This window comes from Siniperca chuatsi, linkage group LG1 (genome assembly GCF_020085105.1).
Source record: "Siniperca chuatsi isolate FFG_IHB_CAS linkage group LG1, ASM2008510v1, whole genome shotgun sequence".
NCBI classification, from domain to species: Eukaryota; Metazoa; Chordata; class Actinopteri; order Centrarchiformes; family Sinipercidae; genus Siniperca; species Siniperca chuatsi.
The window spans coordinates 27139018-27156920 of NC_058042.1; the positions used below are offsets into that span (position 1 = coordinate 27139018).

The 17903-nt window shown below is 41.7% G+C and overlaps 1 protein-coding gene across 2 annotated transcripts; it reads left to right on the plus strand.

Annotated features, from left to right (window-relative positions):
- The first annotated feature begins 4764 nt into the window (after positions 1-4764).
- Positions 4765-17382, plus strand: sall1a (spalt-like transcription factor 1a). Of its 2 annotated transcripts, none has more exons than XM_044169804.1 (3): positions 4765-5709; positions 11222-14631; positions 15723-17382. In XM_044169804.1, exons 1-3 carry the CDS (start codon positions 5637-5639, stop codon positions 16161-16163), a joined length of 3924 nt encoding a protein of 1307 aa, XP_044025739.1. In that variant the 5' UTR covers positions 4765-5636; the 3' UTR covers positions 16164-17382. The 2 variants fall into 2 exon arrangements, with proteins under 2 accessions (XP_044025739.1, XP_044025823.1); XM_044169888.1 differs by lacking the exon at positions 4765-5709 and adding an exon at positions 8131-8373.
- The last annotated feature ends 521 nt before the right edge of the window (positions 17383-17903 follow it).

Genomic DNA, 17903 nt, shown 5'->3' on the forward strand with positions numbered 1-17903 from the left:
CAACTTTGTGGGTGTATTTACTGTAAGAACGTGTGTGTGTTTTTTGTCTTTTACGTGCCGTGTCAACTCGCTCGGTGGTTACCTGCACGCTGCTTTGTTGTGTGGTTACACAACTCGTCCTGCTTGCTTCGTGGCTGAGACACAGACATCACGTGTGTATAATCTGTATGTTCTGTGTTTACAAGCGTGTGAAGTAATGTAGGAATAATTCAATGTGTAATTTTTAGTTTTGCTTCCAGGTTCTTAAAAATACATAAACACCCGACCTTCAGGGGGTGATGTCTGTAATTTCTTCAAGATGTTTGGAGTGTTTGGTTCCTCTGTAACCTCCAGTCTTAGTGATGTGTGTCAGTGTAATCCGGCTCCATTCTGTGAAACTTCTAACGAGCTAAGCATCTCTCTTCATCCAAATATCATTTGTCAATGTCATATGAAAGCAGAATGTGTTTTTCAAGAATACGAAGGAGCTAAAATAGGAGTCCTGGTGGTCGTCCAGTACCATGGTGTTTCTCGTTAATGCAACTCAAGCGAGCATGTTTAATCAGATACAATCAAGTGAATTTGTATCATAACAATTGAAGGATTTAATGATTGCATCTCTCTGAATGTGAGTATCTATTAAGAAAAAAAGCTGGGTGAAGGATAATGAGAAACAGACATAAAGTCTTGTTAATATAACTTATATTATTAATATAACTTATATTATTAATATAACGTGTATACGCAAGTGTTGAGTTTCTTTATTTTATATTTTGCAATTTAAAATTAGTGACTTATATTTATAAAAAATATTTTTTGTAAATAATTTTCAGATTTAGGTGACGTTATGTTACTTGTAAGTACATTATGAATTGTTTTTGTGTTTCACACATGCAAAAGGCTGATTGATACCATTATTTTAAATGAATGGTTGCTGTCAGAATTTGGTTGCTCTTAAGTCCTCTTTGGTATACAGCAAGTTATATAATCATCCTATTTGTTTGCAAACTATACAACAGGATGCGGATGTGGATTTCTGTGTGTGTACACCGCCTGTGGTATCTGGTTTCAGGACAGGACACTGCTGGCCGCCTTGCTTCTCCCACTAATAACTGGGAGGACGAGACTCTTAGTCAGGGATCCTTTGGCACACATCTCTAAACACTTGTACACTTGTACCTGGGCAGCTACAGCTGACACACACACACAGTCTCAAAGAGTAGGCAGAGTGTGTGTGTCACGGATGACTGTACCAGCGGCACATGCAAACTCGCACTCACACACACAAGTGCAGACACAGTGTGTGTGATGGGCCAGTGACCTGTAGCACCTCTGTGACACTTGAATGTTTGCTTGTTTTCTCTCAAACAAGACAGGATTGAAAGGGGGTGTCTGTAACTGCAGCTGAGATAATGTAAAAACAAACACGGCCCATTGATATCGGGTGATGCTGCAGGAAGTTGTCAGGATTCACAATGGGGGGGGAGACAATCTGTGGGACAAGTGGTGGCAGGGCTGCAGGAGGACAATAGAAAGGGTTTGATCTCTTAATTAATGGAGGCTGTTCTCTGCTGCAGGTACTGAATTTTAATGCAGGCGATTTTTCAAAGTGGTTTCTTTAGTGGCAAAACAGAGCTCTAAATGCTGCATTCTGATCATCTGGAAGACAAAGTAATTTCAGTTCATACTAGAAATATTGATCGTTTCTGTTGCAATCGAAACATTGCTTTACAAACTTAAGTTAATTTGATCATTTAAATGGCATTCCCATAAAAACATATGTTGTAAATATGTAGACAAAAAATGGAACAAATGATGTAGTTATTCTTTCAAAGTTATTTTGAAATCTTAAATATGTTAAGATCATTTAAGTTGTTGCAGTTGGACGCCTTGAACAAAGCTGCACAGCACCATTACAAGTCATACAGTAACAGCGTGTGTGACTTGATACAAGGAAAATGTGGGCCTATTTCTTTATTTCTTTGCGCATGAGGCCAGCTTACAACAAGCCCTTTAATCAAGCTCCTAATCCTTTTGTAAGACGTCAGCATGCCATGAATAAGGCCAAGCAGTTCTTGATATTTGTGTTGGGAATGATGGGGGTCAAAGGCTTCAGTGTTTACTGTTAATCAAAAATAAGGCTCAACATAGCAAGAATACACTTTTAGTTTGCCATGAAAATGATATTATATGTATTTAATAAATGACATGTCATTAAATATCAGCTGTCTGTGTCAGCTGACATAATTTTACTGTTTTTTGTATTAAAATGTAAGGCCTCTCTTAATTCTATAGCCATAACTTTGAATTAGTACTTTTTAATCAAAGGTCCTTAAATATTATCTTTACCTGATGGCATGTATATCAGAGCTATCAAATAATTATGGTGTAATAATGACACAAGTACCAACAGTCTTGTGAATTAGTTCATTAGTCCTCCACTTGTGCTAACATACTGGAGTCTTGAGACTATGCACCCTTATAAACCTAAACCCTTACGTTTTGCCCGCTTTCTCGTCTTGCCACTCGGGATCCCATTATCACACACACACACACACACACACACAAGCACACACACACGTGCAGCTGACCTAGATGAAGGCCTGATCCAGCTAGTTGTAATTCTTTAGGCATCGTGTCGAGCAGGGAGCAGGACCGTGAATAGAAACCCACCACGTGTTGAATGCGGTGTCACACAGAAAAAGGGGCTTTCTAGTTAGAAATACACTGGCTGAGGATCACTAACAACTCGGGTTTGGGAGATTCCCCGCCTTAACTATCACATTATGCGTTCAAACGCGCAGTGTTTCTGAGCTACATGATCAATCATGGGATGTCAGTGATAATAGTGAATGATGGCACCGGACCTTCTGTGATATGCTGCGCACAGCATTGATTGCGCGTAACCGTCAAATGCGCACTTTTTCTGCGCGGAAGGCTTCTGTCATTTTCTCCTGCAGAAAACAAAGTCACTGTTTTTCATATTGACTGATAGTAACTGGTAGGATATTGGGACTATATGTGTGGCTATTTAATAATTAATTGCATTCATTAAAAAACAAAATAATTTAATTGATATGAAAATAAACATTAATAGGCCTATTAGATGTACATTTTTAAATTATTAGTTTGATGTATACTTTTATTTTAATCTTGTAGATCCGGGTGAGAATATTCCATTTACCCTCCACTTTCTTCTTTCAAAGCACAAAGCTGTCCAAATGTACAATTAATTCTGTGCTGGATATTATAAATACTGTTTTATAATCAACAAGTAATCCAGACAATTGCTCCTGAATGGCTAAAAAAAGAAATATTTTAAGTCAAAGTAGAAAACTTTTCCAGGCGCTGACATTGAGTTATGTCTGTTGGGTCCCCAAACTGTGTCCGTCTGTGTCATTCAGCCCATGATTGTTAACACTGTATCCTCACCGTCCCGAGTGAATCCCATTTAAAATGTCTCCCGCTCGGCTGGGCTGCAAATCACCCTGTTTACAATCTCACACCAACACTCACATCAATTAACTGGCCATTGATTTTCCCGCCCGGGACATTACAATATTGCAGACCCCTTTTTCCTCTCCCAGCAATTTCAAGTTTGGTGCACATAATTGCATGGGCTTTTTAACGGCACACACACATAAACGTTTCCCCTATTAATGATCATTTGCTGTTTGATTTTGTTAGTCACTGCCTACATTTAGATTTGGTTATATTATCGGATTATAAGACATCTATCAATACCACTAATATATGTGTACAATTTGAAATGATATATATTCTTTAAATATTTGTCATAACGCATTGATAAAGCAGATCACCGGAGCCATCAGAAGTATTTGATTTTCCCCCTGCTCTTTCCTTTTTTCATGAATAAGTAAATACTAAGGCTAGTCGAAACTAAAAGATAGCTGACACGAGAGAGGACCAGATCCATCTAGCCTGCAGCCGCTCTTTAAATATTCAGTGAAAAATAATGGCATCCGAGGCATCACCTATAGTAACATTATTATCTTCATTTCTCAAAATCAGCTCGACTGAGAGCTTCGTTTATCTTTTTCACGTAATAAATCTACTCGACTCAGCGCTCACATAAAGCTCCTCTGGGACCTCTTGCCCTCTTAAAACATCCCCACTGAAGGCGCACTCCTGTTAGTGCATTATTTAGGGCGATAATAACAACAAATAATAATAATAGTAATAATAATAATAATAATATGCAGTGTGTGAGTGGTATAACTTATTTACAGGGTTGATAAAGACGTTGTTTTCTTTTCTTTACAGTTACCAGCAGCATTATATTGCTCACTTATCACTGCCTTTAAAAAAAAAAAAACTCGCATTTGTAAAAATCAAAAGACAAAAGTCAAAACATCCCGCTTTTGACAGGCATATCATGCAGCCATTCATACTGCTTTTACTGTCCAAATAACCCACTGGATGGCGACGTATGAAGACAAACAAGTGTTTTTTTTTCTGATGGTTAAATGGATGGTATGAAATGAAGATGAGTCCACATGACGTAAGTGTGAGACAAGCATTCGCTAAAAATAAAATAAATGTTTAGGGAAGAAATTAAAAGCTTTATTTATCCCTATTCAGATGAACAGACTTGTCTCCGCTGTCTTTACCACTGATCATCCTGGTGCGCACAAAGCGTTTGGATCTGCTGTGCGCAATCAGAGAGAGGGAGAGAGAGAGGAGAGGGAGAGGAGAGGGAGAGAAGGAGGGAGGGAGGAGGTGGAGGTGAATGGTAGCATGACTGAATAGCCCGGTGACCAATCAGATCCTCGATGGGCCGGGCTCCACATTTGTCCCAGTGCTGCACGGGCCCTCAAAGTTTGTTTATTCGCGGAATGCAGTGTGTGATGAAAACGTGTTAGTAAGTAACCCCCCTTTCGACTAATAATAATCAAATGAAACTGATTGGGACGTCGGAACACACTGTGGACTTTTGGGAACGCGTACCGGTGCCATTTACGCACGGAACATGCTGGCGCGACACTGCGTTTTAGCGCACTGGGAGCATCGTTTGAAACTCTTTAGAGAGTAGGTGTCGGTGTACAACACAACAAGAGCTGAATTACAGCGATCTTAATGCAAGAGTGGAGGACGGACTACCGAGCTGAAGAGAGAAGAAAGTTGGTTGGAGATCGCGGAGGTTTGAGTTGCGAACGTCCAGCCAGTCCACATCTACAGGAGGGAAAAAGCAAAGAAAAACTGTGATCGCTGCTTGATCAATGTGAAAGATTGAAAGATACTGTCGCAGGCATTGACTCGAGACGCTGACATTCCCCTGTAGTAGTCAAGATAAGCTTTGGCTTGGCTAACAGAAGGGGTTAAACCGTATCTAAAGGGAGTTTGGAAAACCCAGCCTTTCTTCCCCATACGGATCAACTCATTGGGTGGGAGCTGAGAGAGAGACAAGAGTCCCCAGCAAATCAGGAGCTAATTGATTAAAGAGACTTCATTTGAATAGGAGGGGGGCTGGCGAGGTGCCAATCGCCTTTCAAAGAAGCCCCCCGTATGATTAATCGTAGAGCATTATTGATAATCATAACGGGGCACATGCGCGGTGGATGGGCTCGATTTACGTAATTTTTGAGAAGGTTTTGTAGTCATTTTTTTATTCTTTGCCTGCTGATGTGCCAGCCAGCATGTCGCGGAGGAAACAAGCGAAGCCGCAACACTTCCAATCCGACCCTCATCTGCCCTTATCGGAGCACAATGGTGAGTACCCTATCGCTCCTTTTATCCAAGCACCGTGAATATGTCACTTTTTGGTGTGTTTTATCGTGTCTGTGGACACATCTGACGGTTAAAGTTAATACTTTGAATTGGACTTTATACTATTGGTTTTTGTTTCTTTCTTTGCAAATTCCAGCGTCTGGGTGATGAAAGTCTACACCACTATTCAGAAAACTTAATGCTGAGGATTTACTTTAAATCACGTTATTCCAATTGCGAGAGGAATATAGAACTGCTTTTATATTTTTTCAACACTAAATACTCCATTATCGGTGTTATACAAACTCAAATAAGTTAAAGATAATAACGAAAGTACAGGGCGCATTTCTCTTCAGGGTTACGCTGCGTGTGTGTTTTAAAAGTTTCACAACTTTTTAGTCTCCGCTTCAGCTTTAAATCATGGTTTTAATCCAACGTTGACACTCTCCTGTAATGAGAAGCCGGCTTAGTTTTCGGTCCTCTCCGAGGCTTCCCTTCCCCGGTCTCGGTGCGTCGAGATGGGCCACCCTGTCGCTCCTGCCGGGACTCCAACTTTTCTTGGGTCCCGGACTCAGAAATTGCCTTATCCGTGTGTTTCAGTCCTGCGCTGTAAACTTGTATAATGTTTTCCCTCTGTTTCATTAAGTCATTGCTTGTTTGCACGCCAGTGTGATTTATTGCTAAAAGTTGAATAAAAGGAGCGCAAACTGCTCCAAAGAGCACAGATGAACACACATCCTTCCCAAATCCTGAAAATATCCCTTCGGTTTACTCATCGTTTACACTTTTTTGTTCAAACAGCAGAGAAGTTAAGTCTTACTCACTCTGAGACACACACACACACACACACACAAACACACACACATACACACTCAATTTCTCTTTTTTTGCAAAATAATTTATAGTTTTCTCAACCAAAATGAACACTGATAAATAAGCTTGTTCATTTTTACTTTAACGCCTACAGAGAAGCTAACGCATAACGATGATGTTTGGGCTGCTGTGAAAAATATAACTATGATAATTCTTTGTTTGCAAAGTGAAATACTCTCTTTTAACGGTGCTGATGTGCCTATATGTGAAATCAGTTTATACAAAGTGGCTTTCAGAACTGGAAATTCAGGACTCTATGCTGGAGCTCAGGGTTTCAGATGCCAGCAATATCCAGCCCAGCTGCAATTCATTGTAAATTGTTACATTTTTGTTAAAAAGAGAATATAAAACAAACAAAAAACTTCTACAAAACCACGGCATGGTAAGATCGTAGGATAAGGTCAATAACAGTTGAATTTAGTAACAGGACGTTGCGTTGTAACGTCTATTTTTGTTGACCGACTTTTTGACTTTTCTATGAAAGGACTCATTACCAAGGAAATAACAGTTATTTTCTTTCTTAGAATTCTGTAATCCGAAATTGTCTTCATTTAAATGGAGGCTTATCTTTAGTCTGCCATGCAGTGTGATCCAATTTTGCTGCACAACATTTATATTTTTCATTATTTTAATTTGTACAAAAAATAAGACATGCCTTTAATAAAACGTACAAATAAAATGAGAAATAATTTTTGGCGTTGCCTAGACCTGTTGGATAAGGCCTATAAATTTAATATGTGCAATGTAAATATTCTCAAAGCCAAATTGGGTATAGCACTGCCTGAAAAGCATGTGCAGGTAATTTGAAAGAAACACTTGCTTCTTTCAGGGGAAAGCCATGCATAGAAAAAGGTATTTGCAAGCTTAGTTAATTCCTGAGTGTTGTTTTTTTTTTTTTTTCCCAGCATTTTCTTTTAAATCGAATAAACTTAATGAAGAGTTACTTTTGTCAGGGACTCTGGCAGACTGCAGAAAACAACATTTCTCAATTATGTCCAATACTATGCATGTTAAAAATGTAGCAAGTGTCTTGTGTGTGTGTAATTATAAGCATATGGACATGTTGTCTTAAGGTTTTGGGGTATTTAGCTGAAACAGTGCTCATGGTAAATGTGCTGTGTGTCTTCTGGAGAGTTGTAGTAGCCGGAAGTGAAAACAGACAGTCATTGTATTTGTGGCTGAATATCGGTGATGCTGAGGGCCGTAGTTACTGGGAGGTCATAGTGGGAGCCACGGAGGGTGGGATGTTGAGCTGTTTTAACCTTTGCCAGTGTCCCTCTGTGTGGAGGTGATGAGAGTTCAGGGCCCTGTGTGTTCCTCTCTACCTCGCCATTGACCCTGCTGATCAGAGCTGCAGGCGGCCCAGCAAGGCCTCGGCTTTTTATTTAAGAGTGTGTGTGAGTGTGAGGCCTTATCAATGTTGTGGCCGTCCCCTTTTGCCCTATCAGAGTGGCCCCCCTAGAGGGGAGATTGGCAGGACAGCCCCCTTTGCACTGTTGTTCCGTGCAAACAGAGAGTGCTGTTGCTTGTCATTTTGCCAGTGTTTATGTGGTGTGAGTCTAGGTGTAGCCTGAAGGACTTGCTTTGCCGTTTTCCCTCCCCTTGAGCTTTAAGCATGTCACCGGGGCAGAGCTTCTTAGATTTGAGTCTTGTCCTGGACCACGGCAGGTTTAGTGGAACCCCATCTAGTGTTCAGTGGGATGAGACCTGAGAGTTGGAGACGATGAGAGCAGAAACCCTCCTGAAGTTACAAGTGTCAAGAGGCTCACAGAGGCCCCCCTGCGAAAAAATAATGTAGGATCTCTCAAAGCTCTCCGTCAACTTTTTCGACTAATCCTCACTTTCTTGACTCTCATATTCAGACTTTGGTCAATCTGTTTGAGGCTCTGTCTTCTGCTCTTTGTATCTCCTGACGCCCTTTAGCCCTGCACACTGCTTACATTGTGCTTTTGATGGAGATTCTATGGAAGTTTTACAGACTCCATCGTTATACCTGGTTGACTTAATCTTAATTTTAATTCTAAGTTAATCCTTGCTATTTTGGGAATTAAGCCTAATGCTAGCATCTGTGCTGTTTGCTATACTAGTCTTATGTGGACAGTGGATTTGTAGTCATGCATGATTTAGTTTTGATTTGATTTTAGTTTTTCTGTTGTCAAGTAAAGTAAACCATAGTACTGCACAGTTTATAGAGAACATCTGTAGTCGTGTTAACATTTAAGGTATTGATGAAATATCATTCTTATGTTTTGCAGTTTTAAGGGCATTATTATTATTTTCTTCTTACACATTCCAAACCTGACATAGAGTTGGTGAAGTGAGACTGTCAACTGCTGCATTGCACAATTTTCAAGAAAATGGTTTGCTCCAGTTTCTTAATTAGTAAAATAGAAATGCACAAATTATTTTGGGACTAAATGTCATGTCTTTCTTTTTTCTGTAATTATATATTTTAGTGATAATTTTAGTATTGTAATTTTTGCATGTTAAAAATAGTATTATTGAGAATCTTTTGATTTGTAGGATTTTTTAAAAATGCGCGCTACATAACATATTTTCATATTTGTTTGGAAATAATTTTAATTGAAGAAAAACTATGTAAAAAGAAAAAGTATGTGTATGAGTGAAATAGTTAATTAATTCAATTTCAGTGTACACCATTGTTTCTGAAATAGTATATGCATCATGTGTAGCATATTATTTTCCTTATGCTCTGAATAGACTTGAACATGCACACACATATACGCACACACACAGACGTATTTTATTTATTTATTAATTCTGCATCTTCCAGCAGTTTGTTTGACAAAAGTTTTTTATTATTTTTTGTAAGGCTCTTGTTTTCATCATACTTAATGTCATATGATTGGATTTTCTTCTAACTCATTTCTGTACAGTCAGCCTTGAGAAAAGAGAAACGGTGTTTATTTAATTCTCACATTTCTCACACTATGAATCAAACACATTTTTCAAAATTAGCGCTTAGGGTGTAGGTAGACGGGTGGGTGGAAGGGGGGATTTAACATGAAAAGTTATCATTAAAGTTGAGTCTTCCCTGTTTGCATGGTTTGGTGGTGTGAGGGCCAGGGTTTACTGTCATGGCAACTTTGCGTTATCTGATGTCTCTGAGCAGAGAAACATTGAGGGAGATAATCCCTGAATTAAACAGGATCTGCTTTGAGTCGACTGAGATGAGCAGGGCCAGGCTGTGCCGACGATCCCCGCCGCTCCCATGCTGCGCGAACAATGGGAAGGCATCCTGTCTCTCTGTGGGGCAGGGCTGCACTTCTCTTGGTTTCATTTGCAAATGAATTCTTGCCCCTGATGAAAAGTGTTGAGGGGCCAGAGCCACAATGAAAGGGATTCATAGAGAAATGCAATTTGTAAATCAACTTGTATGTTAAACAGTGAGATTTTAGTGTGACAAAGAGGGAAAAGAATAAGGAAAGTCTGCAGCACAGCAGTGGCTCTGGGGGCAGGGTGTCGTCTTGCCTTTTCACTCCCTGACTTGTCCTGTTTATCAAAATGGAAAATGAAAAAACCTGTATGTGTGCGCATTTGAAAATGTGGTCATTACTTTTGAATTTCCATCTCAGTGACAACAGAAGTTGTTGTGTTTGCATTGCATGTTCTGTGAGCTGGTGTGTCCAGTTTCTCAGTTTTGGCAAATTTGTGATGCATGCATTCGGATGTACTGCCCTATTCTTAAGTTTTGACTCCAAGTCATTTATTTAAACAAATAGTTTTTTTTCCATTGCTTTTTTCTCAGAAGAATTTACAGATGAGGGCCTTTTCTATGGTTGCTAATGTTGTAGAGTCAAAGTTTATTCACAATTATGAAATATAACAAAAGTCTGGTGACTTTTAAAAATGGAATGTATTTTGTTTTTCTTTTCATTAGATGGCAGACATTTTAGTCATGGCAAATAATTTCATATACGTTTTAAATAAGTAATTATTTACTTTCTAATTGTTTCATTTTTGTCCTCTTTTGTTTTGTTTGTTGAGCTTAGTGTGTGCACGTAACAGTCTGGATGCCACGGGCTCTGTTGTTCATGTCTCTCTGTGACTGCAGCCTGAGTGGATACAAATTAGTTTAGTGACATAGATAACCTGTCCAAGATGCCCATAGTTGGCTGAAAATGAGCAAAGTTGACAGCAAATTGAAAGTCTAATAAGTCCTTCAAATGCTTGATTTGCGCCGAGTGGACAAGTAGACTTTGAAGGGCATGGAATATAGGAAATCAATGCCTTTCTATGAAATTTCATTAAGACCCAATGTCCTCTCTTCACTCTTTTCTATATTTTGATGGATTATCTGGAGAAAATGATTACCTTTGGTTGGGCTGATGAAACCCAGATGTACATCTTCAAAGATCACTTTTAAGCAATATTTGAGTAGTTCCCATTGATTTTGTATCCCCTCTTATCATGTTTCAGAGGCCATTGCATTGAATAAGGCCTTTTCTCATTTCTGTTGGCTTATTGTTGCCTTTCGATCGTTGTTTTTGTTAACACATGAAGGGGATAAGTGTAAAACTGATTAACTTAAGATTAACAACAATGGAATTTGAGGAGATAAAGCTGCTTCTTCAGCTGCAAAACATTTCTAATCACTAATCCTCTGTTTCCTCTTTTTCAGGGGACACAGAACTTTGCTCAGAGGACCTCCCCTGCAAGGAGTCAGACGCCCATGTCTGTAGCAGATGTTGTGCTGAGTTCTTTGAACTATCAGATCTTGAGGAACACCAGAAGAATTGCACTAAGAATCAGTTAGTTCTGATAGTGAATGAAAATCCTGCCTCCCCCACCGGAACTTTCTCGCCTGGGTCTCCTCCCCATAATCCTGATGACCAGATGAATGACACAGCTAATAACACTGATCAAACAGAGTGCAGTGACCTTTTGGAGCCTAACACTCTTGAAAAAGACGAATCCATGGACGTGGATGTTTCCGGAATGAGCAGTGGTCATGAAGAGGAAGGCAGTCATACAGAGAGCGGGAGCCCCATCAACACAGTCAGCAGCCAAGGTGGCAGGGGCACTTCTGGCCCTGCAGTAGGTACTTCAGCCATCTCTGCCCCTCTACCTCAGCTCAGTAACCTCACTGAACTGGGGGACTTCTCCATGATCAACAGCAATGTCATTATTGAAAATCTGCAGAGCACCAAAGTGGCTGTGGCCCAATTCTCCCAAGAGGCCCGTTCTTCTGGGGGCCCCAGGGTGGCAGTGCCAGCCCTAATGGAGCAGCTTCTAGCCCTGCAACAGCAACAGATCCACCAGCTGCAGCTTATCGAGCAGATTCGCCATCAGATACTGCTTCTGGCCTCCCAGTCCCCAGAAATGCAGGTGCCCCCAACTCCTGCTCCAGGCACAATGGGGCCTGCTGCCAGCCCACTGACCACACTCAGCTCACATCTCTCCCAACAGCTGGCTGCAGCCGCAGGCCTAGCGCAGAACCTGGCTAGTCAGTCAGCCAGTATTAGCAGCCTAAAGCAGCTGGCTGCAGCGGCACAGCTACCTCAGTCCAACCCAAGCAGCAGTGAGACATCTCAGAGCATTAGCACACTGGGGCCAGCAACAGTCAATGCCCAGTCCTCTGACAAGAGGCCGAGTCATATGAGTAGCCTCCACTCTCAGCTCAGCAACTCCTCACTAGCTAAGTCATCCACGCCAGCATTTGGAATGCGTAGCTTGTTAAGCTCTGCAGTGAATCCCCTTCTACCTCAGCCCCCACCTGGAAACCCCATGTTCTCCAGCTCTCTGCCTAGTGTTGGCACCACCGTAGAGGACCTCAACTCCTTAGCAGCTTTGGCCCAGCGGACGAAAGGCAAGCCCCCAAATGTCACTTCATTTGAACACAAGAGCATCTCTGACGAAGCTTTCTTCAAGCATAAGTGCAGGTTTTGTGGCAAGGTGTTTGGAAGTGACAGTGCCTTGCAAATCCACCTGCGCTCTCACACTGGCGAGAGACCATACAAGTGTAATATCTGTGGTAACCGCTTCTCCACCCGTGGTAACCTGAAGGTGCATTTCCAGCGCCATAAAGAAAAATACCCACACATTCAGATGAACCCCTACCCTGTTCCTGAGCATTTAGACAACATACCAACAAGCACCGGCATTCCATACGGCATGTCTATGCCCCCTGAGAAACCTGTCACAAACTGGCTGGACAGCAAACCAGTTTTGCCCACTCTGACTTCCTCAGTCGGCATGCTGCTGCCACCGACCATGCCGAGCCTGCCACATTTCATCAAAAAGGAAGATCATTCAATAGCCATAACTAGCCCTTCTGTTACTGCAAAGAGTGACTCGGGTGCTGCTGAGCCTTTAGTTAAAAGTAATGATGGAGTGTCTGAAGAGGGTGAAGGTGCAACTCTGCCTACCTCAAATGGGAAAACTGAAGAAGGCAGCCACTCCTCAGGCTTCATGACAAATGTGAGCTCTGCCTCAGAGAGCACTACCGACTACACAACATCTAACAGCCCACCCATGATGACCAACCCACTCATGCCTCTCATGTCTGATCAGTTCAAGGCTAAGTTCCCCTTTGGAGGCATCCTTGATCCTCTACAAGGGTCAGAGACCTCCAAGCTACAGCAGCTTGTGGAGAACATTGACAGGAAGGTGACAGACCCAAACGAATGTGTCATCTGCCACCGGGTGCTGAGCTGCCAAAGTGCTCTGAAAATGCACTATCGCACTCACACTGGGGAAAGGCCCTTTAAGTGTAAAGTCTGTGGCAGGGCCTTTACCACCAAGGGAAATCTTAAGACCCACTACAGCGTCCATAGGGCCATGCCTCCTCTTAGAGTCCAACACTCCTGCCCTATTTGTCAGAAGAAGTTCACAAATGCCGTGGTTCTACAGCAACATATTCGAATGCACATGGGTGGGCAGATCCCCAACACCCCTCTGCCAGAGAGCTATCCAGAGTCCATGGTCTCTGACACTGGCTCATTTGAGGAGAGAAACTTTGATGATCTGGACAACTTCTCTGATGACAACATTGAAGGAATGGAGGAGGGCCCAGATAGCAGTGTGCCAGACACACCCAGGTCAGCTGATGCCTCCCATGACAGTCTGTGTAACTCCCCAGCTCCCCCTGAAATGGCTTGCCAGGGGGGGCAAGAGAAAAATGGCCGAGAGAATTCCTACAATAATGAAACAGAGGAACTACAAGCCAGCCACATGAAGGCTATGGCAAATGGCTTATCTGAGGGGGATTGCCTCACCAATGACTCCTCGTCTCTGGGAGGGGATGTTGAAAGCCAAAGCACCGGGAGTCCAGCTGTGTCAGAATCTACCTCCTCCATGCAGGCGCCATCCCCCACTAGCATGCAGCCACAACCACACAAATCCCCCAGCCTCGAAGAAAGGCACCAAAGGGCCTTATCCTTGGAGCAAACCAGTGCAAGCCTCTTGCACTCTCACCCCTCCAACATTGGAGCCCTCGACCTGACATCTGTCAATCCCTCAAAAGACCCCCTGGGCATGATATTCCCCTTCCGTGAGCGTAACATCATCAAGAACACATCCTGTGACATCTGTGGGAAGACCTTCGCTTGTCAGAGTGCCTTGGACATTCACTATCGAAGCCATACCAAAGAACGACCATTTATTTGCACGGCTTGTAACAGGGGTTTCTCCACCAAGGGCAACCTCAAGCAGCACATGCTTACCCATCAAATGAGAGACCTGCCCTCACAGCTATTTGAGCCGTCAAACACCAGCCTGTCCTCCAGCCCAACCCCTTCCCTCCTCTCTGTAGGCTCTCTTAACAAACCAGAGGTCAACGGCTTCCTCCATGGCCTCCCCCAAGAGAACAAGGACATGCCCACTGGCTTGGTCACGTCATCTGCCTCCACTTCCCCAGTGCTTTCCGCGGCTCCACCACGCAGGACACCCAAGCAACACTTCTGCAACACCTGTGGGAAGTGTTTCTCCTCCTCCAGTGCTCTACAGATCCACGAGAGAACCCACACAGGGGAGAAACCCTTTGCCTGCAGTATCTGTGGCCGAGCTTTCACCACCAAAGGAAACCTCAAGGTAAATGTTGAAACATCCAGAAAACTAAAAAAATTGTGTGTGAGAATGGTTGTGGAAAATGAGTCTCAGAGCTGCTATTTAGTTTTATATGGCGTGTCAGTGAACTAGGCATCAAGAGGTGGTAATGTTGTATAATTAATTAAAGCTCTCTGAGAAAAAAATTACCTTAGTGGAAAGGCTGAATCACACAACTAATATGATTATTGGGTTGAAATTCCAGAATGTAATCAGCTAAGAATGATTCAGTACACAGAATTAATTATCAGAGGCAATCATTGTGCGCTAGGTCAGTCTGTAGTTTTCCATAACGGATTCTGGGAACACTGTCACAGGCCTAAATCATTAAGAAAAAGATCCTGCTCAATGATCTACAGAAACTTGGGAGAATTATGTGAACTTAATATAAAATTACATCAATTATTTTTAAGTGTGTCAATCCTTAATCCTAGAGAGGAATTTTGGAGACATGGTAATTTTTAATTTTTAAAGGTTGTAGTAAATCAAGCTCTGGCACTTGGTTGAAACTGTTTTTATACAGAGATATCTGTGTTTTTAGTTAAAGTTGCTTCACTATAGTAAACATAGAAAAGTCTGAACTTTTTTGTAGAAGGTTAAAAATACCTTAAAACATAATTATTTGAATGTGTCTTTGAAGTGTTATGAAGCAGAAAGAAAATGTGTTGTCTTTGTCATGGAAAGGGTATTGGCAGAGGTGAAATGTCACATGCAATACTGGCCAGAGCAATGAAACTGGACAGTACAATTTTACCTCAAGCCCTGTGGTCCCCTTGTGAGATGAGCAAATTAAGGTTTAGATTAAATAGCATGTATCAGTCTTGCCAAAACAAGATGTTTACACCATGCTGGTACCTCTCGAAGCATAGGCAACTAACTGGTCTGCTGCACCCAGGGTGTGAAGCTATTTTAATTTGGAGTCAAGCATTATTATTATTTTTTCCATTGCATCATCTCATGTGCAGCTCTTGTGGCCAAGTTTGTAAACATCACTAATTTTCATCCCTTTCATTGCTCTGTCTCTCTCCTCCCTCCCTTTTATTCCCTTTCTCTCTCCTCCCTCTCTCTCTGTGTAGGTTCACATGGGCACACACATGTGGAACAGTGCCCCTGCCAGACGTGGCCGCAGGCTCTCCGTGGATGGGCCAATGGCCTTCCTGGGTACCAACCCAGTCAAGTTTCCTGAAATCTTCCAGAAGGACATGGCATCAAGGGCAAGCAACGGGGACCCGGCCAGTTTCTGGAACCAGTACGCTGCAGCCTTCTCCAACGGCCTGGCAATGAAGACAAATGAAATCTCTGTCATCCAGAATGGAGGCATCCCCCCCATGTCAGGTGGTGTGGGAAATGGGGGTAGCTCTCCCATTGGTGGCCTGACCGGCAGCCTAGACAAGCTACACAGCATGGAGCCCAACGCTGCTCTTGCTGGTTTGGAGAAAATGGCCAACACAGAGAACGGGGCCCACTTCCGGTTCACACGCTTCATGGAGGACAATAAAGAAATTGTCACCAGTTAGAGTGTATGTCCTCAGTTGCGCACAGACACATGAAGATGCTAAAGGCATATTGTATACATATGTAGACACACAGAGAAGAAGAGAGAGAAAGAGAACAAGACAGGGACAAAATCAACTGAACTGCTTTGCTCGCCATTTAATCTTTACGAACACGAGTGTGAAGACAAGTTGCTTTTTTTGTACAATGTACATGTTATAGTTTTAAGGAGCTTATTTATTAGTGATTATAACCTTGCTTGAAACCAAGTGGAAGCATTAACAGTTAGGTTTTTGTTTGTTTTAAAGCCAGAATGGGTATGTATGAGTGCTTAAAAAATGTGCTTTTGAAACTTAGAATATCTGGGTAGATAACCTTACCTTGGCATTAAGTTATTTTCTGTCTGTAGTAGCTATAACCGAACTGTTGATGTTCATGTGATGCATTAGCCCTGTAATAAGCAAACAGACTTGCTGTAAATAATATACACTGATCTTCTGTAGATGGTCTAACATCTGTGTGTTCATGCCCCCCTCCCCTCATCAAAACAAAACAATGAAATTCAGGCAAGGGACTAAATGATGTGGTAGTTCCTTTCTTTCCAATTGCTATTTACCATTATTTTATTTAAGGAAGACAAAACATTGAAGTTTGCTACATTTCAAGGGTTTCTTTAGTGTTATCTTGTTTTGTTGTTACCGTTTCTGTGTATTGTACTTTCTACTTTTTGTTTACTTCCATATTTTTTTCCCTCAATCTCTTTTTTTGTTGCTCGTATTTTGTTGTTGTTGAAAGCAAGACAGAAGGGAACATTCGGTCTGGCCTATTTCCTGGTTTTTGGAACTGAGACAGCCAATCAAATGAGCAGGATTCTCCTTTAGTTTCTCAGCTGGATTTCCACGTTGCTGCTATGTCCCAGCATCCTCACTGACATCAAGTGCAAAGTTTTGTGTTGAAGCTTCTGTAAATACGTTCAGATGTGGAAATACAAACTCCCTCGCAAGAAAATGTACATATAGCTTACACAAGAGAAGTCCATCATGGCCAGGGGACAAAATGATAGTGTTTTTATAAATATAAATATATATTGGGTTTTACAACCTTCGGACTGTTACATGCACTTTCTTGGAAAGTTGGAAGATCTTTATGGGTCCAGTTTCTCTACACTTTAATACCTACTAACAACTAAGATACTGTAATTCTTTACTCTAATAATCAAATACATCAGTTTTCCAAAAGAAACATTGTGTGTTTGTGTGCTTTTATTCCCTCTTTTATTTATCATATTATTGAAAATATACTGACATTTTTTTTTCACACATCAGGCATTTACAATCATTTGAAAGAAGAGCAAAAATAACAATAAAATTACTTTTTACTTTGGAAAAATTTGTGTTCAGGCCCGTTGTGCAGCCTGTGCAACTCTTTTCACTTTCTATGCGGTGACAAACAGCAGAAGCTGAGACGGGGGGCTTGGATGCAGTCACTGATGGTGTGAGCTTCCCTGCGCTTTCGTTTAAAATAATCGCAGTTTTAACCTCATAATTTGCGTTGCCAATCCTTGAAATTGCCAATTAATCGCTAATCCTCGGAATCAAGTAGATTCAAGGCTTTTTACGCGGAAAGGAAAAGGTTCCCTCCTGCCATTTATTTATACATGTTCACTAGGTTGTAATTTTAAAAAAGGCTTAGCGGGGAAAACGTGTTATTTTACCTGGACACGAAAGTTAAGGAGGCACAATTCAGCATTAGCACTATTAAGG

Bases quoted from the DNA above. Each gene is read 5' to 3' on its own strand.
- sall1a (XM_044169804.1), top strand. From the start codon at position 5,637: ATGTCGCGGAGGAAACAAGCGAAGCCGCAACACTTCCAATCCGACCCT. The intron at 5,710-11,221 runs GTGAGTACCCTA...CCTCTTTTTCAG, and splicing joins GCCCTTATCGGAGCACAATG to GGGACACAGAACTTTGCTCA. The intron at 14,632-15,722 runs GTAAATGTTGAA...CTCTCTGTGTAG, and splicing joins CCACCAAAGGAAACCTCAAG to GTTCACATGGGCACACACAT.